General features: G+C 47.3%; 1 protein-coding gene across 1 annotated transcript; it reads right to left on the reverse strand.

The window, feature by feature from the left end:
• Positions 1-539: 539 nt before the first annotated feature.
• LOC129383139 (techylectin-5A-like) lies at positions 540-27251 on the reverse strand. The gene is made up of 6 exons (XM_055067459.2): positions 27179-27251; positions 17415-17605; positions 14217-14359; positions 11993-12098; positions 5988-6155; positions 540-1020 (listed from the first exon to the last, which is right to left on the reverse strand). Exons 2-6 carry the CDS (start codon positions 17563-17565, stop codon positions 725-727), a joined length of 864 nt encoding a protein of 287 aa, XP_054923434.2. The 5' UTR covers positions 17566-17605; positions 27179-27251; the 3' UTR covers positions 540-724.

Below are 27251 nucleotides of genomic sequence, written 5' to 3' on the forward strand. Positions count from 1 at the left end.
ATCTACGTTCTTTGCTGCGGGTAAGTTGAGAAATCATAAGACAGACCTGTTCAGGGCCACGTATAGGCATATGCAGATAAGTGGAACACGGCTCTGTTTTACCAGGAGGGGAAATGCAGCGTCAACAAATACAGCCAAAGACCCTGTGTAAGCTGCTGTAATAATGCAGCTCCAGAAGTGCTGTACGTAGAGCAGAAGCACCAATTGCGCCCCTAGTTTCGCCGTTTCAACGCCTGAACGCTGAGGATTGTCAATCTCAGGCGTTAAGTTAACGTTGCTTAAGAACATAACAGCGACACAAATGCGGTGGTAGTACCTTAATGGTAACGCATATTACGGCTGTATGCGGATTAACCGCCCTATGTATATGTCAGGTCGCACAAGGTACATTCCAAAAGCGAAGACAATAGAAGTCGGGACACTTGGAAGCGTTCCTGTTCAGTCGGGTTGTATAATACATATTGCGTTTTAAGCTTGAATTATACCTCATGAGTGAGTGCAACATGGCCCCCCAAACAAAGTCGCATTTTCAAAGAAACACTACGGAGGAAGAACTTTAATACGGAATAGACAATGTTGTGATAGATTTCTGACAACATTTTCTGATACAAAGTTTTATATGTGCAGATGGCTGGAAAATGTGCCCCTAAAGCGTCCACAAAGTATTTAGACAAAAGCCTGCCAAAACACCTTTACAATTCTTGTTTTGCAAAGCTTCAGGTCCTTAAAGGTACCCAGTCTCGTGATTTTTATTCAGTGTGACTGGTCGTATCATCATCATCACACTGGGATAAGAGTAGTGGTACAGGGAACCTACGCCATTCCGGATGCTCCACTCGATGCCGTCGGCGTAGCTGTCGTGCGGGCCGTTCAAATTGAGACCGTTTAGGTTAGCCGAGTGACAATTGTTATACCACCAGCCGCCGCGGTACTTCCCAGCACAGTGGTATTCCGTATTGTCGTGGTCCTGGTCGAAAGTGGAAAATTTGCTGTGGTTGCAATTGTAGAGCGAGTCCCAGCCTGCGTATTGCGTTTCGTAGAATAATTAAGCTTCTTTCAGTGGGGAGAAGCGTTTTCAAAGCAGCCCAACAACCAATATCATCATTAATCACCGTTTTTATGAATTCACTCAAATGTTGTCACTTGACAGGCAGCAGGAAGCCCAACAGTTTTGTACAAAACACCACCTCCTATTCTTTTCCCTTTCTGGAATACCACCCACCTTTCGTGAAAATTTGCGTGCAATTATAAGCACGATGCCTATTGACCAAACTAATTTAGCCATTACGCCAATGCAAAACCACCAGAACACAGAAAAGCAGATAAACAGATAAAAATTAAACAAGGATGTGGCTGTTCCGCCACCTGGTGGCGGATGAACATATACCAATCCGGGGATAGATCGCATTTGAGATTAGCAGCCGCAACATCTACGTTTGTCCGCTAGATATTGAAAGCAAAATCTAAGCGCGATCATAGATGTGGCATGGCAGGTACGTTTCCCACCGATACAGTTGCAAACCTGCGTAGCGTAGTATGCACAACGAAATTGAAGACAAATATGCTCAGTTCGTGTACAATTAGGTTTAAAGAGGGACAGTCAAGATGATGAGCTTAGCAACTTTAGTATTTTACACTTGTACAATACCAATACCACTCCTATCACTAGGGGAGCATTGATGATCCAGACAAAACACAAAAAAACAATCAATCAAACCAAGCTGCTGACGATGCCACTTCGAAGCTCACGCGGCTGCTCGCCATGGCGTCATGGTTTTTCGCGGCATTTGCGCTAAGCGAGGCGCTCTTTTATCGCAAAAGATTGACTATATTTCAACCTCGAAGAGCCAATAGTGAACTTCGCGAGTCTCGACACCTTTTACTTCGTGGCAGTCAGCTGAATAGGAGAAAATAGATATGCTCATGATGACATACCAATGTACAGCAGCTGGATTTCCAGCGCGAAATTTCAATATAAAGGTACTAGCTGGACCTTCATGTAGCACTTCAGTCTGTTTTATAGTATGAGCGAAACCAAAACAAGATGAAAGCAGGATGGTAAGACGGGTGTGTAAGGCAACAGTGGAGGGTGCGTTAACGGCAAAGGTGTAGAGTTGATAGAAGGAGGCGCTACTCAACATCGGAGGAGGACAGCGCGGTAACACCGTGTGTCTGCAGGTTGACGTGTATCACCGGCCGTGTGTCAACCATCGGCACATGCACGGCGTTACCACACTTTCCTCCTCCGACGTTGAGTGGCACATACATCTTTTTAATGCTACACCCTCAACTCTAACACACCCTGGCTCGCTGTTTTGCCTACTCGCCTTACCCTCTCTGCCCTTTAGAAGGAACTTACCTATATACGCCGTGTCCAGGAGAGCATATGTCACCTTGATAAAGACAAATCCACTTGTAGAAACGTTAGCTCCTGCTTTCTTGTTATTCTCATTTTGCTCATCATCTCGAATTTCCATCACCCGCATTCCCCTTGTTTTCACTGCGCATCATATACTACGCTACGTACAGGGCAACGCAGTTTGTAGCCGAGGACTCTTATGCGTTGCTTAGGCATGGCTAAATCAAAGTGATAAATAATCCGAAAACCTTAACCATAATCCTTAACTAGTTTCTTTGTGAGAAAAAAACAAGAATAACTAGAGATCCAAACGCGAAAGAGTGTCTCGGAATCACAAGAACGTTTTACCAATACTATGATGCGCCAGAATCGCAGTCTGGCGAAGCCACTGTAGTGCTGAGAGAGAGAGAGAGATAACTTTATATAGCCGGAAGATTGGTGGGGGGGGCCAACCCCGTCTAGACGGCGGCCAGAAGCCCTTGAGCTCTAGTGGCATCCTCGGCCTGCTGGACGGCCAAAAGTTGGTCTTCGGGGCCCAGCTGAGCAACACGGTCTCCCACTGCTTCGGATCCTGCATTTTATGGCCGTATCGGGGCGCCCGAGGGCGCGCCCAGATAATGTGATCCAGATCCGCCCTTTCTTGACAAAATTTACATTTGGCCGAATAGTGGTGTGGGTAATAATGCTTATAAGTATCCGGATTCCGATACGTAATCGTTTGAAGGAGGCGCCATGCCACCGCCTGCTGCTTATTAAGTGACGGGTGTGCGGAAGGAAAACGCACCCTCCCCAATCTGTAATGGCTAGTTATCTCGCTTTAGCCAACCATCCAGTCCCCTGTCAGCCCCAGTCGCGTCGCTCTGGTGGCTCGGCTTGCGAGTCCTCGAGCCATGATGTTGCCGGGGAGGAAGGAGTGCGCATGCGCCCAGATGATATCATAACCCGCTGACCATGGAAGTTTGCCAGGATTCGTTGTGATTCCGGCGCAATTCACCCCTTTGCTTAATTTAATACGGCGGTTTTAGAATCACTGACTATTGTCGTGGCCACTGTGGAAGCCACTGCGAGAGCAATGGCTGATTCCTCAGCAACCTCGGCTCTGTTTTGCTTTAATACATTCCGCTGACATTAAGATCACCTTCCGAGTTCACCACAACAATAGACATATTCTTAGTCGTGTACTCTGCCTAATCGACGTACACCACGTCCTGAGAACGTTGGAATCTGTATAGCCCTTGCCCTTTAATCCCGCCTTTCCCTGTGGTGTTTGGGATGCATGTTTTTGGGTAGCGTTGGGATAATAAGCTGCTTCCTTATGTCGTGGGGAATGTCAACTTTAGTGCCATACTGTGATGCGTATGTTACTCTAAGCTTGTTAAGTATGTGCCTGCCAGTAGGTGTTTGTGTGAGTCTTTCGTACTGCGCTATCGTATGGGCTTCTATGAGTTCTACGAGTGTGTTGTGGACACCTAAGGCTAGGAGCCTGTCATTCGATGTGTTTATCGGCAAACCTATGCCTTGTTTGAATGACGTCTAATGATGCCTTCGATATTTGTCTTTTCGGCTACTTGGAGATTCAGGTAAGGGGTGACATATACTATGCGGGTAATGACAAATGCCTGGAGTAGTCGTACCAGATTGTTCTCGTTCATCCTATTATGGTGATTTGCTATATTCTCTTGATTATTATCATTGTTTGCTGTGCGCTGTTTTATAGTATTCTGATTGTTTCCCTGTTGTTACCGTTCGCAGATACGTGGAGTCCGAGGACTCTAATGCTGTCGACAATGGGTATTTGGTTGCCATTTACATAAAGCGTGATATTTGGTTTATCCGTAGAACTCTTACGGCCCATGCGTGTCGGTCGGTATAGAAGTAATTCTGATTTTTGCGGCGAGCATCTCAATCCTTTATCCAGGACATATTTCTCGACCGTACTGTAGCGGTGAGACAAAACCTTTTATGGGAGAATGAAAAATGTAGCCTTATTTTTTGTATTATCAATGCTCCGTTCGGCTATTATACGTCATTTATTTATGTTTAACTTGAAATAGCAATCTTGGCATTGTCAGATTAGTTTTCTTGCCAGCTATCTAGCTGTTCTACCAAATGTGTGGCCTGATCCCAAATGTAGCGCATTTTAAAATATGGGCCAATAATATGGCTACGTGCTACAGTTTATGTGCCACTACGTATGCGACGCTCTTCAGTAAATCTCTTGGACGCCAACTTGAGTCACTGCGCATCTGCCATGACCTCCTGGTGGCTTCACGAGAAGCTCCAGTGTATCCAAAGAAAAGCATGAAATGTCAGCACGAGTGCCGTACGAGGCTCATAGATCACACATTTCCGCTAATCGGAGGGTGGGACAGCGATTGTGGGTGAGTTCTGCTTGATATATTAATTTGTTAGCATTCTTAACCTCCTTCAGGCACTTTCTGCGGGCTTTCTATGTATGTATGTATGTATGTATGTATGTATGCATGTATGTATGTGTAGGTATCAACGTACGTAACCGTTTTTCCGCGTACCTTGGTCACTGGGTATTCAGTGGTTGAAGGAGTAGGGCATCGGGATGCTTTGCTGAGGTAACGGGTTCGAAACCAACTATCACACCAACTCGGGTTGCTGAGTATCTGGCAGTGTGTACATATATGCCGCTCTTCCAGGTACTTCTATCACGATGACATGGTTCACTCTAGACGCGGGACTGGGTAGGTGCCGCAGTTCGAAGAAGCTCCTTGACCATTTTGAGTGCTGAGAATGTGCCACTCTGTCTCTGGTGGTCCCCAATGAACATCTTTAATGTCAACTTGGGTCACCGGGTATATTCCAGTAGATGTGTGCCGCCCTTCAATGAATGTCTTTTACGCCAACTTTGGTGACACGTATGTGCTACCTGGAGTGTGGCGCTCTACAATAACGAAAAAGATCCCTTACATCTCGCACGCTGAGCTGAATCGAACCCCCGTCACAAGGGTCCCTCAAGGATAGCAACCCTACACGTTAACCGGCTGCGCCACAAATGTCCTGGGTATTAGCGAGTAGACACAGGACCCTTGGTAAGAATATATCAATATATGTATCAGTAAGCGCAGGTCGCCCAAAAGTATGTTGTTGAGTCGTTCTCGGCAACACAGAGATACAGTTACAGAGAGTGGGACATTCTAAAAAGTGCGCAATTGCATCGCTGGAGTGCCTAAAAGCGAGGCACGATAGTCTCGGCGCACGTCCTTGTCGATGAAGGCGATATGTGACATTTAGACACCCGATGCGTAACTTGAGCTAGAGCAACTTGACCTACTGCGGTGACTGAGAGCACGGCTAGTGATTGGTGTAAGTAACGATTCATTAGCTGCATGTCCATCTGAGTGCAGGCGCTGTAGATGGTTGGCGTATCAGCAGAGTACTGCCGTTGAACTTGAGTAAATTGTCATCTCGAAAATTAATCTTTTCATGTCTGAAATGTTTCCCTCACTATTGGCCGGCGCAGCATAGTGCTAACTTGCGGTCTAAAAAAAGTTACTCGAAATAAGAAAAACTACATATGAGCGCTGGAATTCTAAATGAAGCGCCTATTTTCTTGATACACTCCTTTTGGCTTAGATATAAATATATGTATTCTTACCACGAGGACCCAAGAAGCTTCCCATCAACAAATTGAAGTGCCCTTTCTCCGAGCCGACCTTGAAGCTTTCGTAGAGGACAGAGATGTTTTCACCGGTGTGATTCGTCAAAACAACCTTCAGTTCCATGCTTTCTGCAGTCGACGTCAAAGTATGCAGGGCTCTGTTGCCTGTTTCGGACAAAGTTACAAAAAGAAGAATCAAAAAAGAGAGGCAGAGATAAATTTATGTACAGAAAGCCATAAAGGTCGAACTGAACTATAACTTGCTCTGGCTTGCTACACTACACTGGGGAAAAGAGACGGGGAGCAAAAGGGATGATGATGATGATGATGATGATGATGATGTGAGAAGGAGGTGCGCATATACAAATTCACAACGTGGTTAGATCTCTAGAGCCGTCCCTCCAGCCCAGTGGTTTGAATAACAAAGTAGGAAAGCAAAGTACGAGTTTGGGCTAGTTGTTGCATAGCTGTTGATGTTTGTGAAACGAAAGGTTAGCAAGGGAAGGGAGAAAGAAGAAACTGCGTGCTATTTGCCTGTTTCTTTCTTGCTTTCCTATTCTTTTGCACCATTACGATCGACCGAGTAGGACAGTGCATAAAACCTATACACTCGGTGCCAAAGAGCAATGGCGCAAAAAAACAAAGAAACTAAACTTGGGTGTGGAGCTTCTCGCATGTGCCCCATGACTTCACAATGCTAACATGAAAGAAACTGATATTGTGCAAAGTTGAAGTGGTCATTCCCTTAGAGATATCAAATATAGGGTTCGACGTCTCAATATAACTCGCGGTCTATATGAGCAACCGTAGTGTCGTGCTCAGGATTGAGTTTGACCACATCTTGTTTTGCAACGTAGACGCACTGCTCGGTAAACAAGTAATTCCTGCAATACGCCCGCCATAAATATACGGCCGTTTCGGCTGAACATCATACTCACAAACTCACGCTTTAAGAAGTACGTTTAGACGTACGTTTAAGAAGTATTTCTTCTTTCAACAAATTCAATGTTTTATCCAAGTAAATCGACCGTTTTCACAAATAAGCTTATTAGCTGCCAATACTTTTTGGACGACGTGCTACCAACGTCAAAAAGGAGTTACAGGCCTGAGCGGCGCATGCAGCACAGTCACAGCGTAAGCTGGAGGAGCGGCTCGACTGGAGCTCCACTGTAGGCAGCATGCACTAGAGGGTCATCCGAGCGAAGCCTTGTCGCGTAGTTTTCACGAGAATGAACCTAACTGTCCACCCGTCATCGGCGTACTGGGGCTTGCAATTCTCCCTGCGCAGTGGTCTGCTGAGCCCGCTGTTGCCTGGTAACAGCCGCATGCGCAGCTCTACGATTCGTTTCTTCAGCAGTGGTTCGTATCTTGCGTGGAAGCACCATAACGTACACCGAGAAGTAAGCACAGGTTCTAGTATCTTTATATAACGTATATACTCGTGCAATGGCCGCACCCATCTAAAAGCAGCACAAAGAAGTTTGTAAAAAAAAAATTCCCCCCAAGAATATATCGAAATATAAGCCGTGAATAAGCCGCATCCTTTAGTTGCACGAATGTTGGCAGTGTTTTCTGTTGTGTGCTGCTGGAATTCTGCATCTTTTTTATTCGGTGACAAAACAAGGCAGGCCGTGCCGAGTTTTCAACGCCTCCAAGTAGCAAAAGCGCAGCCTCCAAGATTCCGCGGCTGCCTTGCAGGCACTGCCGTCGCTGTTCTTTGGGGCGTGACCATTTACTCCCTCCAGCCGGTGACGCGCAACGGGAATAGCCAAGAATTTCCAGAGCCATTACAAACGAGTGCTGCAGTTCAATAAATGCAGGTACCATCGAAAATATTTACGAAAACATTTGTATTTTTCTCCGTGTCAATGCCGCGCCCCCGGATTTCGCGCCAGACATCGGAAAAATATTGTGGCCGTTACAGGAGTATATACAGTAAATCGCCTTAAACTTCGTTTTCTTCTTGAAACCTCTCCATCTACCTTGTAGCGCTATCCATGCAATTGTTTAGTGCCATGCCACCTGGTAGAATAATGTGAAACGGCAATGCAACGTGCGCACATATCGCCGCTACATGGCGCGCATCTCACAACGCGCGACTCCTCGTGCGCTATGACACGTACATCGAACACGTTTCCGCACCACCTAGCAAGCGCTGTAGAAACATGCTGCTGCAGCTGATGATGATTTCTTGGTATCCCCTTTGAAACGAGAGGCTTACAAATTGTCACCTAGCCTACCTAATTTAATCAGGTATGCTATACGTATTTTAAATGCTAGCATTTGTGTACAGATCTTTTTCTTCCTCAAAACATATATGTCTGCCTTATACCGCTAACTATGCGATTGCTACATGACTTGCCACCTGGCGCAATAATAATGAATTGCAACGCAAAGAGTGCACGTATCGAGGCTACGCAGCGCGCATCTCAGATCACGTAACTCCACGTGCGCTAGGACGCTTGTATAGGGCATGTTTCCGCAGCTGCACTGCAAGCGCAGGATTGGCGCGGTGGTAGAGTAGCAAACTCCGCGCAGAGTGCCCAGAATTGATCCCGTCTCGGAACTGCGTATTTTTTATTGGATTATATGGACACTCCTGCCGCATTTCTGCAGTCGGTGTCACCGTGAAGTTCCGTATAAAATCCAACGGCGATGAAATTGTCGCCACGCGCTGTGTGCCGTGTGTACGAGTGAAAGCGCGTGAGAGCGAGCCGGCGATCGCGCCTCAATCTCGTGCACGCAAGCAGAGAAAGCGGGGACGGAGCCCGCCGTATTCCGTCGCACACAAATATCCGGGAAGAGGGTGGGGGAGAGGGGGAGGGGCGTTCAACTTCTGGCGGCACGGAGGGCCACGCGCGTCTGCCCGGGCCGTTGTACGTTGAAAGTCATCGCGACGTAGACATAGTCCGCCGTGCGATCTGTTTTCCCGGCTTTGTTTGCGTTGGTGAGAGACGCAGCACATAGGTGAATTCGCTCACTGCTGCTGCCGTGCTTCGTCACTCCAGCGTATTGGCAACGAGTTTCTTTGTCATCGAATAACATGTGTTCGTGTTCACGTGTGGACGCATGACACCATGCTTGTTAAATTGGTGTGTCGATATTTACAAGATTATACGGCCGATAAAAGAATTATCCTTGCTCGGAATAACTAGCTAACGAGAAATGTTCTATAGCAATCGATGCTTCGCCTTTCGTGGAAACGGCGACTTTTTTGTCATTTATGTCCATAGCTGGGACGCACACAACGTTGGTGGAAAGCATAAAACGGATATAGCAAAAAAGAAAAAAAGAAAGAAACGGCGAAAAGGTTTATTTAGGTGGGTTGAACTTCTAGTCCTAGCAAAAGCGGGTACACACTATCTGTCTGACTGTAACTCCTAAAACCGCGTACATCACGTGAACGTTATATTGGCGTTTTTGCATGTCACGGAAATTGAGATCCTGCTGTTACGGACGGGATTCAATCCCGCACCCTCGGACTTAGTAGCTCAACACCATAGCCACTGCGCCCACACGGCGAATGTTTACACTGATCTCGGTCCAATATCAGCATCTTCTTTTGCTTACAACCACTGCGACGCCAGAGAGGATTTACCACGCTGAATGTAGTGTTCTGTAGAGGCTGTAACTCCGAGGCCACCACCATTCATTGTGAAGTTCTCCTTGCGTGCTAATCCACAAGAACTTCATTTTCTCGCACAAATGTGTTCATTGCTGGTCGAGTTTGCGAATTCCATTGAGTGCAATGAAGGACGTACAGCAACAGTCAACCGAAGCATTTAAAACAATGACAAGTAGGAGGAATGGAACAAGAATGTTGTTGGCTGCACGCGGATCTGGGCTTGCAAGACATGGGGGAACTGCTCAGCCCAAGCGCCACCTTTCAGGAAAATTCTTCACCGTTAGGGAAAAAAATTTTTACGATTACGCTACTCCCTAATACAAAATTTGAGCGCAGCTTTATACGACTTTCCATTTCGCGATGTATTGAGGCAAGGACTTTTAGACCGAAATCACCGCACAGAGCGGTAGTAGGTCCGTGCTGTCAGCGCCTTCGCAGAGTCATGGGCAGTATGGCAACGCGAGCATGATGAGCGGCACTTGAGGCAGCTGTGAATGAAGACGACGACGAAAGCGCGAGCAGTGGTACGAGCGCAAAAGGAAGTATGGGAACGCTGGCATGATGAGTGGCATCGAAGCCAGTTGTGGCAAAAAATATTCATATCCCAAGCACTGTGCGAATTGATGTAAGCGAAGCTTCCCGTGCTGGAAGCTTTGATTGACGATAGTTAGTGGTGATTTTGGCGGCTAAGGCTTAATTTCTTCAACGTTTAGTCTAACACGAGAGTGGTGAATTGAGGTTATGCGTTACGTTGCGTGCACCACGGCTGTTTACTGCGTGGTACGCACAACACACCGGGAGAGGTGCTTGCTTGAGGCGTTGTTGTGCAACATATTTCATAATCGCTGAGAGGATTCAGCGTTGTCATTGCCTCACATAGCACATCCTACTGTGGCAGAAGTATCAAACAGGAATTCAATTATGGGGATGTACGTGCCAAAACCACAAGGATTATGAGGCACGCCGTAGCGATGCACTCCGGAATAATTTTTGACACCGTGATGCTCTTTAATGTGTGCCAAAATCTAAGTGCGCGTGCGTTTTCTATTTCGCCCCTTACCAAATGTGGCTGCCGCAGTTGAGATCAAATCCGCGACCTCTAGCAATCCCATAGCTGGAAAGCTACCGCAGCGGGTACAGAATCGTTGATTTGACGGTCGACCGCTTCCATAGTGCCGCAGTGCCGCCTGGACCCTGCAGTGCGCTTTAATTATTGCGGCTCTGCTTCTGCATGTCCATCGTAGTTTGTCCGCTTGACATATGTGCATGGTGTATATTTTTCAGAAATAGCAGCAACGTACTTTACCATACCTTGAACTTAAGTTTATCCAGTTTCCCCGCAACCGCTGTCGTATGGTAAGTAGTACGGTGTCTCTGCCGTCTGGCGTCGCCTCCCGCTCCCTCCCTTGTATGGGAATGGCCTCTTCTCCTCCCTTCTCACTACAGTTCTATCTATAGCCCCTCTTGACTAGCACCTTAGTAGACAGGGAAGCGCTGTAGTTTGTTCAAATGCTTCTGATAGGAGTCAGGGATAACTACAGATGTCTAGAGGCTAACGTGGCGACGCCCAGGGAACTCCAGAGGGCATTGTGCTCATTCGACGCTGTGTAGTGAAAATGAGTTTCTCCCATCGCCTTTCCACTCTGACTCGCTCCTGTCATATAAACTTTTTCATCGGGCGAGGAGGAAAGCGTACGCAGCGAGCCTTTCCTCCTCTCGGGCTTGTGCAGATCCGGTGCGGCGCTGCTTGGAAGTATTGCTGTCGCGTGCTGCGCAATGATTTGAAACGTTTTAGATCATACTTTCTGAAATTTACACAATGTCCGTTCATATAAGGGCGCCAGGGAAGGCCTTCAGTGCATTGGTAAGTACAGTACGCGGAAATATCTCTCGGGGGCGCAAACATGCGTCGCGCATTATCAGCCGTGGTGTGCGTATATGTTGCGAAGTATTTTGCGTATTTCGGTTTTATTTCAACGAAGAGAACTGGCGTCTCTGTATTACCAGCACGAAATAGTAAACCTGCTCACTATCTTATCGCTTGGCGCAGGGACTAAAACATAAGAGCGCATGTTGATATACGGCCAACCTAAGGCAACCACGAAACAACCAAGCGGCAGGAGCTAACTCCGTGAAGAAAAGCTAGATAATAAAACGAAGGATACCACTGAAAATAGATTTATATTCTTTCCTTTGACGTTTATCTTTTCTTCGACTAAACTGATCTATGGCTACATTTCAAATTGTGATGTGCCTACAATTGCCGGGAAAGCCAGAAAACAAAGCAGCAGTGCGCCTCAATCATGTGCCAACGTTTGAACAAGAGCGCTTTTTTTATTGTGATGTGAGACACATCAGGCCTGCGACATACGCTTACCGAGCCAGTATTCTTTGGCAGGGTCGCCAAAGCCGGTGGCATACTCCGTCCAGTTGCGGTAGAAGTAGTAAACGCTGTTGCCAAACTGCCCTCGCCTCTGAATGACCTGCACAACACACACAGAGAACATGGCTTCATTGCTTTAAGATGTAGCGATCATTGCACTATAGAGGTTAGTAGAACGGGCTTTAGCCAGACATCTGACAGCAATGCGTCAGCATCACAGTGTTTTGCCATGTGACAGTGACGGTTAAGAACCGCAAACACTACCAAAGCTTTTCGTGAGAAATTTACACTTTGCTCGACGAGCTTTCGCACAGAAAGAGCAATAGCACTCACATCACAGCCATGGGCTGATCCCGAAGACAGTGCAGTATGACACATCGTCTCAAAAAGGTTGCTGTCAAACTTGCACATAACGCACGCACCAGAAGTCTCAAGGAGCTATTCTGGCACATCATATGCATGTGCTTGACCGTAGACTATCAGTAAGAACCCTGGGATTCCGCAAGACAGTATGGATCCCCATCGTTCACGGATTTTTTTGTAACATTGAAGGCTGACTTCGCCAACCTGGGGTCTAACGGAAAAGTGTCGGTGTGTGTAGCGAGCGCGACGCAGTGTGAACGAATTAGAAACTTTGTGCGAGATACGACGCTTGCAAGAGGGAAAATGAAAATGAATATCTTTCGAGGAGAATTCCACTGCTCCCTCATATTGTCAATCATGATGGCTAGTTTTTGCACAATTATTTATTCACGTCTAACGCTGCATCCCACAGCAGCCATTGGTGTTTTTTTTATATTGGAGAACGCGCAACGCCGCTCACTATACGCGCTCAATCTGATTAAGCCACCTTTGCTACAGAACTTTGACATATTTTATAAGGCATACAAACAAGAAATTATGCCTGGAGCTAGTCAACATATCGTTACGGTGAAATGTTACACTATTCTGTTGAATTGCCGCGAGGAAATTCGCACGGCACTCTTTAGTGTGTTTTTCGGTGGCTTTCGTGTTTCTCACAGCTATTTTTTGCGTGTTTCGCGGGCCTTCTTTCAGGCTTGAAAAAAGAAAAACTTCATTTAGCTCCTATTAGGCAGCAGAAAGTTGGTTCGCGAATTTTTTGAGAAGGCGAATACTTTTCTCACTTACACTCTTGATCTGAATCCCTTATTCCACTAGCTGAATAGCTAATTTAACCACTGACCCATTATTCATTAGGAAAAATACAAACAATACTCTGATTTGTTCCAAGCGACGGCCACCATTACTTTGGTTTTCTCCGACTACACTTTACTTGCATACAATTTTCTTTAAGTTTTCCACAAATTACGTGCGACACATAGTACACCGATAATAGGGGATACTTAAGATGCATAGTTATTTGGCAGCTTGCCTTCACCTACCGCACACCAATAACCCCTCGCGTCTAGTTATTTCTGGAGTGTACCGTAGATTTTGCACACCATAGCAGTCTGGTTCGGCATTCATTTCATAAGCTGCTGACTTAGTCTAGTTCATTGCGTGATGTTAGCTTAGATTTGTGTCTGCGTCGATAGCTTGACAATCTCAGAACAGTCCAAGCTCGGAGGCGGTTAGGTGTGTCGATTTGCTTTCTAGAGATTGAGCGATCCCATTAAGAAATATTGCAGCGCTCTGGAGCCATCTGCTAGGTGGAATCGATGCTTTTGCAATGCATTTGCATTGCATTCATCTTGCATTTTGCAAATGCATCGATGGGATGCATTTGAGGCAGTCTCTCTAGGCGCAGGAACGTCAACACAAACAATTATTATCAATAAGAAGGAGAACAGCGCGCATATATTTTGCCCGCAGTGTACGAATAAACTTATAGTGATGTCTGATTTGAACATTAATTTCTTAGTCAATGCGGATCGATATCGCCCAACAGCGGCTTGTATATATATTTGTTTGTTTGTGTCATTGGGCAAACTTCTAAATTAAAAAAAAAGTGAGAAAGTAACAGGAACGAATTGGAAGCAAAGCGGGCCACCTGAATACTGGAATGTTGATACGCGTCAGAGTAACTCGTGGGATCCGCTCCAGTAAACGTATCGGAGCCGAATAAACTCCGCGCACGCGCATTCATGACAGCTGGTATCAGCAGCGGTACGGCTGTAATGTTATCTTCCTATTACAGCGGAGTCCAAATCCAGAAGCGGCGCACGCCATTTAAAACGCAAGGAATGGCGGTACGCACCATCCAGCCTCCTCCGTCTGTGTCCATGTCGCAGTAGACAACTTTTCCTGTGACGTCGTCTTTGCCAAGAAATATTTTGTACAGGCCACTCACCGTCTGACCGGCCTGGAAATGGTCGGCGCAATGGCGGGGCCGCATACTGCCTGCGAAAGACGAGCTCACAAATGCTACAACAGCGCTCTTTCAAATTTTCAGTCAAATGAAGCTTTTTTTCCCCCTGCATTAAATGGGTATCAAGGTGCCTTTCAATATGCACTTGGCACTGATGCTCTAAGCTCGACAAGATAGCATAACATAGGTGCTTATAAATAAAGTTTAATTTACGAAACCCCTTTTTTTTTTCAGAAGTCAACCTCGTTATCTCTAACATATTTAGGCACCTGATGTTTGAAGGGACTCAAGGCGTCTCTGTTTTCAGCATTCTCCTCCGTTTTTATTTTCTACGAGTGCTCTTTCCTGCGTACTTCAGGTACATCCGTGTTCACCATAGAGTTATCCTGACAGATCTGCTTTCCTGATAGTTAGGTCGACCAGCCGTCTTAAGTTTCAGTAAGCGCCGTTGCATCATATTTGCGAATTTTGATAACCCTATTTCTTCTCGAAGTCATTCCTTCACGATGCAAATACAGTCTACAGTATTTATCAAATAAACATCTAAGAGCAAAAAAATCATGAGCCATTCCACTCTCCCCCTTGAAGTCGGTACTTTTGCTGTATAGTCCCAAGAAACGCGGTCCAAGGCCCAAGGGGTGGACATCGTTGGAAGACAGAGACATTACCCTATACACAAGAAACGGTTGCCGTATACCCAGAGTCAATTCAATCAAAATCTTGGGCATGATCGTTGAGTCAGGGGGTACAAATGGCAAGACTATACGCAAGCTAATTGCTAAAACTGAAAGTGCTGTTCGTTTAGTTTGGAGGGTATCAAATCGGCACCACGGGCTCAAGGAGGATAACCTCATTCGACTAATGCATGCCTTCGTTCTGTGCCACTTTAGATACGTGGCAGCCATGCATCGATGGAAACGGGCAGAGCGAGATAAATTGAATGCACAGCTTAGGAAGATTGCTAAGCGGGTTCTCGGGTTACCCGTATACACTTGTACAGAGCGCTTAATGCAGCTTGGCATTCATAATACTCTTGAAGAGATTGCAGAGGCCCAGGAGCGCGCACAGCTAACTCGCCTCACAACGAAGGCAGGGAGATCCATCTTGCAGGAACTCGGATATCACCCCGATATAGTAGCGGAGGAGTTCTCTGACGTTCCTCCGTCGATTCGTGAGAACATTACGGTCGCGCCAATACCTAGGAACATGCACCCCGATCATAATCGCGGTAGAAGGAGGGCAAGGGCGGCCAACCTCCTTAGGCAAATACACAGTGATCAGCGACAGGTCAGCTTTGTTGATGCCGCTTCTTGTAAGGGACGTCGGGCGTTCACCATCGTCGCTGTTGATGGTCGGCAAGGAATCGCCAATGCTGCCTCGGTTCGGACGAAGGACTCCGAAATAGCTGAACAAATCGCTATTGCACTAGCCCTGCTGGATAGCTCACGGGATGTCATCTATAGTGATTCAAGATCTGCAGTCAGAGCATTTGAAAAAGGCACCATTTCCAAACAGGCCCTCAGACTTATTGGGTTCAAGGCAATCACGCACCACTTCATTTATTGGTGTCCCGCACACCAGGGTCAGATAAAGGGTGCTCCTCCCAACCTCAACGAGTCGGCTCACGGGGCTGCGCGTGAACTTGCCCACCGCGCTACCCTCGACCCATCAGAAGCCGACTTCCCAGAGAACAGGGACACGCCCTCCACCTACAACGAGATTACTAAACACTACTATCTCAGCCTTAGAACCTACTTTGTTCCTCATCCGCGCCTCAATAGAGCTCAAGCATTAACGCTCCGTCTACTACAAACGAATACTTATCCCAATCCGTCGCTTTTACATAAAATCTATCCGGATACTTACACCAATGCTACCTGCCACGATTGTGAAGAAATAGCCACGTTAGACCACATGCTCTGGCGGTGTGCCCGGTCACGCACTATCATCGCTAACAGCTCGGCCAGATGGGAGGCGGTTCTCCGCAGCCCTCTTCTGGCTGACCAACTCTGGGCTGTCCAGCAGGCCCACGATGCGGCCGAGAGGCTCGGCCTTCTGGTTTCCACGTGGGAGCGGCCCGCTTCGTGAAGACTCACGACCTGCCGGACTTCATTAAAGTTTTACCATACCATACCATACAATTCCACTCTGTGAAAGTGGATGACCAGCGAAGCTGTTTAGCGCATGACACAAAAGTGACACAGAATTTTGAAGAAAAGGTACAGACACCTTTATTGTCTTGATCGGTAGTGATCGTGACAGTACTTACGCACACACGTTCTCATTTCACCTCTGGTATTAAATGTGTAAGCATTTCTATGCCTAACCAACAAGAAATTTGTCCATCACTTACGACAATCAATCACTCATACCCCGTTAAGCAATGACTCTTACCGCCGTAAGCAAGCAAAAGATATGTTACCTACATGAGAGTCTACTGATTTTGAAAATGGTGCGTATTGATAACTAATCTACGGAAAATACATATCCAAGTGATGCTATCTATAAGCTTTTAACACAAAGAAGCAATTTTGCATCAAATTTGGGAGCTTAGTTTTTGCCCACGCAGATTTGTTGACGGACACGAAAATTCCACGGAACCCGAGGAGTAAAAATTTCGCTGTAAAAACTAAAAATGAGAAGTTCAATGCACTGTCGGAGCATTTGTACCAATATGTGCATATCAGGACTGACCATTGTTCAAGGCTTCAAGCGCATCAGCGGAATAGCCATGCATGTCAGGCCTAGGAAAGGTGCATGTAACGCTAAATGTGAACCGGCGTTTAGCGGCAAACCATGTGCCGCAGCGGCAGCAAAAAACTCCCTAAGAACACATACCGTCTGTGCCGACAAATTCTTCTCCTTCTGATGTAAATACAAGGATAGGTCACCGTCATGCCTTTAGTACACACGCATCATTTTCATGTCTAACCGCGAGCCTAAAGCATTTCGAACGGTTCATTTACAACTAAGAGCAATACAGTGCGTGAGCCACACAGTCGTTATAGAAACAACTACCAGCAGGGAGTTCTTTGTACTGGTCCCATGTAACCATACCGCGCGAGTGAAAACAAGGGATTGGCTCACATCTGATGTCGGAGAAGAGGTCCACGAGCTCCTTCATGCGTTCTTCGGCTTGGGCTAAGCCAGGTGGAGCAACGACAGCAGCCTCGACACCGCTCGCACTTGAAGCCGAATACAAAATCATTAGGCTGATGCTTGCCACGCTCCAGTCCATTTTTCCACTGTACCTACGTTCCTATTGAGATTCTAGCCGGCTGAAACAGAGAAATGGTACGCAAATCATACCGCAAGAAATATATTTTAGGCGCCATAGGAAGATACATCCCTGAGATACCGCACCAGGGAAGCCATTTCATGTTCTGGCGAGAGAGTTTCTTTTTGTAGCTCAGTGAAGGGGGTCTTCCGAATTTGGTCACACCTGAACAAATCGTGCCTCTTTTTACACTTTACAGCCGCCCCTCCAAATCTGGAAATGTAGTGGCCTCTACGAGGGTTCGACCTCGAGGCCTTGTGCATAGAAACCCGATACTGAACAGCTACTCCATGCTACCAATTGGGTGACTGCGAATCACTAACTTTTGGAAAAGCAACGAGAATTCGTTATAGGCGGTCTGCCTCTCGAATCCTTGAAGGATTGTGTAAAACTTTCCAACCTAAACGCAAGTAGGGAACCTGAGCACGAGGAGGAAGTTTACAGAATAGAAAACGAGTTAGGGTACATGCAGTGGGCATTAACAAGTTATGACCAGAAGCTTGCCAGTCTACTGGAAAGGTATTACCTACCGGTACTAATCTATGGGGCAATACCTAGCAGGTTTACAAAAGCAGCTTGAGAATGATTCAAGGACTGCGCAGCAAGCGATGGAGCGATAAATGTTAAGGCTCACGTTAACGGACGGTAATAGACCGGTGAGTATTGGAGAGCAGACGAGGGTAGCCTAGTATTCCGGTTGACATGAAGAGGAAATTGAGCTGGGCCCGACATGTAATGCGTGAGGAAGATAAGCAGTTGCCTGCTAGAGTGACAGAATGGGTGCCAGATAGCAAGGGTACCCGGGGAAGGCAATCAACTAGGGGGTGTATCAGCTAAGTTGTGTGTGAAATAGCACTATCTCTAACATTGCTGTGGGCATGTGAAAGTCAGCTGACATTAGGCAAGGGTAATTGGAGATCGGTGAGATATGCCTTCTCAGAGCGATGGGCGTAATTATTATGATGCTGTGCCACAGTCCCTATGCAGTTAGCTTCTGCTTACTCTCTTAATATAAATAGGGAAGTTTGACACCTATACACAGGTTGGACGCACGTCACTGCACGAAACTGCCGGATACGGTTCCGCCATTCCCAAGCACACTGCAGCCATTGACAAAGTGTTGACATCCTCGTGCACTATCGAACAGAACGATTTTCTCGATCCCATCAACAAAGTTGCAATGGTGATTTGGGCATTATTTGGCTGCCGAAAGAGAACAAATGGAGGTAAAACACACAAGTGACAGGCCTCTGCGGCACACCCAGCACAGTCACAGCGTAAACTGGAAGAGCTGCTCTACAGCAGCTCCATTTTCAACAGAAAGCACTGCAGGGTATTTGCTGGCGGCGTCTTTTGTCGTCGTTTTAGCGAGAACAATATGAACTGTCCGCGCATAGTCTACGGCGAGCTGCGGCTTGTGCTGCTCTGTTCACAGCGGCCTGCTGAGCCCGATGATGCCGGCTAGCAGCCGCACGCAGCTCTACGATTCGCTTTTTCAGCATCGGTTCGTATCTTCCGAGGAGAGGAGGCGCCAAAGAGTACGGTTGATCATCGTCAAGCGCGCACAAACCAGGATGGCGTTAGGTGTAGACAACACAAGCGCCATAAAGTGTAGCGAAGTGAAAACACAAGTATAGAGGCTACGCGTCGTATATCACCCCCCTTGACCCGTGGCACGATAAGATGATGTTGATGACGATGATAATGATTTATTTGCATCCCCTTTATTACAGAGCGACGACAAATAATCCCCAAGCCTGCTTGACTTATCCCTGGCCCGCTACATGCAACATGCGGCTGCCACCTGTCGGCAAACCTGGTGTAATCGAACACAAACACAATGTCCAGTTTGCATGTATTGATGCTAGCGGGCGCATGTCACATCGCGCGATGAGTGGCAAGTTTGGACGCTGACGACACTGGTGTTGTTGATTTACTGGCATTCCCTTCAAATGGGCTGGTGACAGTCACCTAGCCTGCTTGATCTAATCAGGTATGCTATAGATGTTTCTGATTCAGGCATTTATATACATTTCCTTAATATTTATCATCCTCAAGACAATACATTCATTTCTTCACCAATCCCACGACGTGGATAGGAGCCACATACGTGATTCAAAACACAAACTACCTTGTACCGCTACCTATGCAACTGCTTGATGGCGTGCGACCCTGTGTAATAATATGCGAATGCAATGCAAAGTGCGCGCGTATCGGCGCTACGCGGCGCGCATCTAACATTGCGCGACAAGTGACACGATACGGTGCTAACGATGAATTATTGGCATCCCCTTTAAACGACGCAGTGACAGTCACCTAGTGTGCTTGCTTTTATTAAGTATGCCACACAGGTATTTCGCGCACGAATGACGCCTGCCTGTGACTTTTTACTGCCTCATGGAAATCTAAACATATTTTGGCCAATCCCCGCAGTGGGTAGGAGCCTGGCGATAGCTGCGATGGATACCGGACACCGGCGGTGGCGCATAATACGGCCAACGGAAACGGCTCTCAAAATGAGTTCATTACAGTTTCCACTGTAGGAGACCAAGAGAAGGTACGCCTTGGGTTTGTCTAAGGTGACAGCAAATGAGTGCGACGGCATAGGGGTTTCGTCAGAGCATCATTGAGGCACTTGGCTTGTGTGACCTCCCAGAAAGAGGTGGAAAATAGCGAAAAGCGTTCGTGCCTATGGGCTCAAATGGCTGACAAGGCGACTTCTTAAGGACAAAAAAGAGACGCAATTGGCTAACAACAAAGATAATTTATATTTTCAACATTCGTGAAATGTGGCAGCCGGCTCACGGTGACAGCGCCGCCTGTAAGCGAATGGCCGTCAATATGAAGTGGAGCCTTCACACGTGACAATTTTCTCTCCGCGCCAAGCTCACGTCGGCCCCCAAAATTTCTCAAGCTATGTGGGACACAGTCCTACAGCTGGCATGGCGACCAATCAACTATGGGGGAAATGGCGTCTTGTGCAACCTACGCATGTGTGGCGGTGGCTACACCTAAATAAAATGAGTACGCCAAATGAAAATGGAAGAACAAAACATGATGATGCGTATCATAAGGTGACACTGAACTGAACCGAGGCCATGAAAATGAACATCAAAATTACATCAGTAAATATATAATGAACGAGAGACAGACAGAGAAACGAAAAGAGAAAGGTAGAGAGGTCAACGAAGGACGTGCTCGGTTAGCCACCTTACACTTGGGGAGGGGGACGGAAGAAAAACATACGAGAAAGAAAGAGGAGAAAAACAATACAGTCAGTCATTCGCAGAGTCAGTCGCCGAGGATTGCCCACTGTCACAAGCGCCCGTACGCTACAGTAGCCTTCCGGAAGTGCAGAGAGGCTTTTGCATGGAACCTTTCGTCAACAACAATGCATAGGCCAGGGTTTCAAGATCTTTTTCTTCGAGTTAACTATTTTATCTAATGCACATAATTCTACTTCCAGAGCACGTCGTTGAGCGTCAAAGGGTGATAACATGAGCACCACTTATATGCATACCATGACAACTCATAGAAAAAACACATGAAATCAAGCAATATCAACAAATACTTGCGTGTGATTCATGTAGACAATCTGCAACATCTACAGCACTTCATTACTTTTAACCGCTTGAGTTATAGTTGTGCGTAGTACAGTGTTCGTTCGGGCGTTTAATGTGCCGCCGAATAGAATACCAGCCAGTTCTCTTCCATAAAAGATCAACGAATGGCTTAAGGATTTTCTTTTCATATATGTCTATTAACTCGTTGATATTCCTCTTTCCGATGCCGTAAGTGATTGCTCGAGAAATGAGCGTGAATACAAGCCCAGTCGTTTCTTCTCCTGATCAGCGTCTTTCTTTAGCCATATTGCCTATTCATTGGCTAATAAAGGCTACCTACCGTGTGTGCTACGCTACTTCGTCTAGTGACAACGCGGCCTCTAATGTCCCCATATGCCTGCGAATGAAGACAAAATGCCTTCCGAGCCTCGTTGAATTCATCTAATTAATTTTTATTGCTGGAGCAACTGCATAAGCACTGAATGCGCTGTCGCCTCCTTACCGTCGGCACCGTCACCGAAGCCGTGCTATCCTTGAGTGCGCCGTTACGGTTTCTAGTATACGCACAGCGGAGTGTGGTATGAAGTTGCATGGGAGTACTTCGTCATAATAATTTCCAGAAGGGCCTGCCTATTCAGTCTTTCTGAGCAGGCCTCTTCTTTCTAGCTTTATTATGCAGGAAATAATTTACGCTTTCTGCGTGATTTGGTCCTATGATATCATTAGGTATGCCGAAATAAAGATAATACGAGAATAAGAAGACCTCAGCAACGCTGTCGAGGTATTGGTATTCTTCCGAAGCGTAGAGGGAAGAGGGAAGTTTCACAAGTACTAAGTGTAAAAAACGTATAGATATTGTCACGTAGGTGACGGTGATCTACCTGGCACGCAGGCAGACAGAAAGGGACACTGCGTCGGCGGTAGACTTAGAGTTTAATGGGCGAACTTGTGCCCTAAATCAAGCGAACAACGCGGTGACGTCGAAAGCAGCAAGTGCGTCTGGGGCGTTCGTCGGACTGAGCCAGCGCAAGCGGTGGTCCCGTATTTATACGTTTCGTGACCATGATCGAAACCCGTCAAGCGACGCCGATCGCGTCGCAGCGACGCGAGCTACGTAGCGTCTCGTGTCGCTACAAGCCAAAATAAACGCACGTGGCACCACCCTCCCGGGAAAAAGCAACGCCCCGATGCTAAAGAAAACAAGAAACTTGTAAGCATGCAATGAACCATGGAAAACGAAAAAAAAGAATGTCTGTTAGTCCGCTAACGCTCAAAAAATTTTTTGAGGCGCGCGACGTGCACCATCTCAGGTCGCGTGCGACGTCGCTGTGACTGTGTCACTCCATCGGGCACAACCTCGTAGACCAGCAGTCCAAGTCATCGAGTTATCTTGTAGGGCCCGAAGAAACGGCGCAGGAGCTTCTCACCAGGCCCGCGGCGACTAAGCAGTGTCCACACTGTAACGCGGTCACCAACTCTTACTCTTGGTCACGTCCTCGTAGGTTGTAGAGTCGGGCGTCGACGTTTTACTGCTCTTAAATGTGCATTCGGTCTAGCTGGCGAGCTTCCTCGGCGCGTTGAAGGAAGCCGGCAACGTCCGCATGGATGTTGTCGTCGTCAACGCGAGGCAACATCGCATCAAGCATCGCGGCGACTTGGCGACCGAAGACAAGTTCGAATGGCGTCATCTGCGTTGTCTCCAGTGGCGCGGTGTTGTAGGCGAACGTCACGTACGGAAGGACTTCGTCCCAAGTCTTGTGCCCGACGTCGACATACACAGCGAGCATGTCGGCGAGCGTTGTATTCAAACGCTCCGTAAGGCCGTTTGTCTGCGGGTGGTACGCTGTAGTGCGGCGATGGCTCGTGTGGCTCAAGTGTAGAATTTGTCGCGTAAGTTCTGCTGTGAATGCCGTACCTCTGTCCGTAATAAGGACCTCGGGAGCACCATGACAGAGAAGGATGTTCTTTATGAAGAATCTGACGACCTCGATTGCATTTCCCGATGCTAACACCGTTGTCTCGGCATAGCGCGTCATATAGTCCGTTGCTACCACTATCCACCTGTTCCCTCAAGCAGACGTCGGGAAGGGGCCAAGCAGATCCATGCCTGTCTGCTGGAATGGTTTCCGTGGTGGCTCGATTGGTTTCAGGAGGTCGGCTCGCCTTGTAGACGGTGTTTTCCGACGTTAGCAATCGCGGCAGGTTTTCACGTAGTGCGCGACGTCTGCGTTCAGGCCCGGCCAGTAGTACTTTGCTTGAATCCTTCTGAGAATTCAAGTGAATCCCAGATGCCCTGCTGTCGGCACATTGTGGGACGCTTCTAAAATCTCTTGCCTTAGCTTGACTGACACGACGAGTAGATATGCCCCTTTGTACGGCGTGAAGTTTTTTTTTTCACAAGCACGTTGTCGCACAGGCACAGCAATGAAAGCGCGCGTCTGAACGCCTTTGGCACTGAATGGGTCTTCCCTTTGAGATATTTCTGAACGACACAGCGTAGATCAGGATCGCACCTTGATCTTGTGCGAAGGTATTAGAGCTTATGAGCCCAATGAAGGCATCGTCGTCATCGTCGCAGGGCGGGGTGGATCCAACAGGGGCTCTCGAAAGGCAGTCGGCGTCTGTGTGCTTTCGGCTTAACTTATACACGGCGGTGACGTCGAACTCCTGTAGTCACAGGCTCCAGCGAGCGAGGCGACCTGAAGGGTCTTTCAGGTTAGCGAGCCAGCACAGAGCGTGGTGGTCACTGACGACCTTGAAGTGCTTCCGGTGAAGATACGGCCGAAATTTTGTGACCTCCCAAACGACAGCGAGGCATTCCTTTTCGGTCGTCGAATAGTTAAATTCGGCTTTCGACAGGGATCTGCTTGCGTAGGCGATGGCTCGCTCCAGGCCGTTCTTCTTTTGAATCAACTCAGCACCGAGTCTCATGCCGCTTGCATCCGTGTGGATCTCGGTGTCAGCGCTCTCGTCGAAATGGCCGAGTACTGGCAGTGACTGCAAGCGTCATTGAAGTTCGCGAAAAGCGTCTTCTTGGGGCTTCTTCCATATGAACAGCGCGTCGGCTTTGGTAAGGCGAGTGAGAGGCTCTGCGATTCGAGAAAAATCTCGGACAAAACGCCTGTAATACGCACAGAGCCCCAAAAGTCTACGGACAGCTTTCCTTTCACTGGGTATCGGGAAACTTTCGATGGCTGCCGTCTTTATGGGGTCCGGACGCGCGCCTTCGCGATTAACTACGTGGCCGAGGAACAGGAGCTCTTCGTAGGCGAAACGACATTTCTTTGGCTTCAGAGTGAGTCCCGAAGCCCTAATTGCCTCTAGCGCGGTCTGCAGCCTGTTGAGGCGCTCGTCCAAGGTGGATGCGAAAACGACTACGTCATCGAGATATACGAGGCATATCTGCCATTTCAGCCCAGACGACACGGTGTCCATGACACGCTGAAATGTCGCCGGTGCTGAGCTTAGTCCGAATGGCATGACTTTAAATTCGTAAAGACCGTCCGGCGTGGTGAAGGCAGTCTTCTCACGGTCCCTCTCGTCGATTTCAATCTGCCAGTAACCGCTCCGGGGGTCCATTGACGAAAAATACTTGGCACCGCACAGTCGGTCTAACGTGTCATAATCAGAAAGTGGTTTTGGCACGTAAAACCCCATAATTCTAACGTGTCGTCGATTCTCGGAAGCGGGTAGACGTCTCTTTTCGTGACGCTGTTGAGACGCCTATAATCGACGCAAAATCGTGGGGTACCGTCTTTCTTCTTTACAAGCACCACGGGTGAAGACCACGGGCTCTTGGACGGCTGAAAGACGTCGTCGCGAAGCATTTCTTCAGCTTGTGTCTTGATTGTTTCACGTTTTCGCGCTGAAACGTGGCAGGGACTTCGGCTGGGCTGATGTTCTTATTTAAATAAATTTCTGGCTGGGACAAAGGCTACGTTTCCAATTTGGCTCTTCTTATATTGATTAGTCTTGTTACCGAGCTCTTGGGAGTATAGAAGGTTGTATTTACGATATATATACATAATGAATCAGAGTAGCAAAGATGGCCGACCACCAACAACACATAGCAGCCAGCGTCCCACGATCTTCTTCCTCTCTTATTTTCGTCCTTCAGTAACAGGACTCCCGCGTGGTGAAGCGCCGTCTCGGCGCATGGTAGGCGAAGATTTTCGAGCGAAGTATGGCTTCAGCCAGGAAATGAGGCCGACAACAACAGGAGTCGGACTTGAGGATTATTCAAGCAGTAGTGGTGAAATCTCGTAATTTACGTCGTTAACATGACGTAGGACTTCATATGGCCCTGTGTAGCGAGACAGTAGCTTCTGTAAGAAGCCGACTCGACGACATGGTGACAATAGGAGCACCCAAGCACCTGGCGTGAACTTAACATCGCGATGACACCGGTCGTAACGCTCTTTTTATGTATGCTGCGAGGCTAATAAACGAGATTGGGCGACTTGGCGTGCCATGTGAGTGCGTTCGATGCCTTCACTAGCGTGCTCAGTTGCAACACGTGGCACAAAAGGGAGGATTGTGACAAACGACAATGTGGGGTCACAATCATATAAAAGATAACGGGGTGAATATCCTGCGTTGTCATGTCAGGATGAGTTATACGAGAACGCCACGTAGGCCAGCGTGGCGTCCCCGTCGCGGTGATCGTTGGTGACGTACATCGACAGCATCTCTGTGATTCGTCGGTTGAGACGTTCCGTGAGACCGTTAGTTTGTGGGTTGTAGGCGGTGGACAGCTTGTGCTCAGTGGCACAAGAGTGGAGGAGGTTGTCCAAAACTCGACACAAGAACGAGCGTCCGCGGTCTGTAAGTAACTGTCGAGGTGGAGCCTGATGGAAAATGACGTCGTGGAAGCGAAAATTGGCGACTTCTGTTGGGAAACTAGTCAGCAACGCCTTTGTTATCGCGTAGCGCGTCGGGTAACCAGTAGCGATGGTGATCCACTTATTCCCTCTAGTCGTCGTCAGAAAAGGACCAAGCAGGTAAAGCCCTGTGCGAAACAACGATTCAGAGGAAATTTCAATTGGATGGAGTCGTCCGATAGGTGGCAGGGGAGGTTTATTCCGGCATTGACACAATTCGAAAGTTGCGAATTGTGTCATCGAGGATGCTTTTGCGTTTTTTAACATTGGTTTTTCTACAAATTGGAGGCTTAGTATCGAAATAAAGCCACTTGCATAGTATTCCCATGGGATAACATAAAATGTTCTTTACAGCGCTACGTCGCTGCTTGTGCTTTGCGATGAGCTTCTCTTTTATAAACCCAATCCTTCAAAAATACAATTCGCTCCTTTTATTCCATGTTTCTCTGGAAGTTCTAAAAAGGCGGCTAATTGTTGATACTTCTGAATATTCAGGGACACGCGTCCGCTAATAACGCGCCCCCGATGAAAAGTGAAATTTATAACTCGCGCTTCTTGCAGCGCTATTTTTCACCGTTACTGCAAAGCAGCAATACTTCCCATGCATGGTACCTGATTTGGACGAATTAGTCGAGACATCTCTTTGAACACTGTTGCTGTAACACAGTTGCATTTTTATATATCATTCTCACATATTTCTTACTGTTCCAGTGTTAATACACAAACTAAAAACCGCGTTTCATTGTTGATATTTCCTCTATGTCTGTAATTTGGACTTTCATCCCTAATCGGACCCTAGCCTCAGCTGTATGTATAATTGTAACTAAATAAAAACCAGTCTTTGTTTCGGCAACAGCTTTCTTTCGTCTCTGACGTAGTTTACGTCTTTCGTTATGTTGCTTTAAGGATATTCTTTCTTTTTTTTTTTTTGCTTCTGAACGAAGAAGTCAAGCAATGAAGCCGAGGATGAAGCCATGCTATTTGTACAAAACTATGTGACAAAATATGCTAACTTTCTTGCGTTTAAGCGAGGCCGCGGTAAGCACAAAATCCTGTATTGAAGTTGTTCAAATAGCAGGGTGGGTAATTAGGGTGCCCGGTGAGCGCAACACACGCAGAGGAACCACTTACCGGTTAAGAAGAACAAAGATTTGAGCACAAAACAGTACCGCTAACGTCGAATTCACAGCTCCACGACCGACAC

Source organism: Dermacentor andersoni, chromosome 3 (genome assembly GCF_023375885.2).
Source record: "Dermacentor andersoni chromosome 3, qqDerAnde1_hic_scaffold, whole genome shotgun sequence".
Lineage (NCBI taxonomy): Eukaryota > Metazoa > Arthropoda > Arachnida > Ixodida > Ixodidae > Dermacentor > Dermacentor andersoni.

Bases quoted from the DNA above. Each gene is read 5' to 3' on its own strand.
- LOC129383139 (XM_055067459.2), bottom strand. From the start codon at position 17,565: ATGGACTGGAGCGTGGCAAGCATCAGCCTAATGATTTTGTATTCGGCT. The intron at 14,360-17,414 runs GTGAGCCAATCC...CGTCTTTCGCAG, and splicing joins CCTCTTCTCCGACATCAGAT to GCAGTATGCGGCCCCGCCAT. The intron at 1,021-5,987 runs GTAAGAATACAT...CGCAATACGCAG, and splicing joins AAGCTTCTTGGGTCCTCGTG to GCTGGGACTCGCTCTACAAT.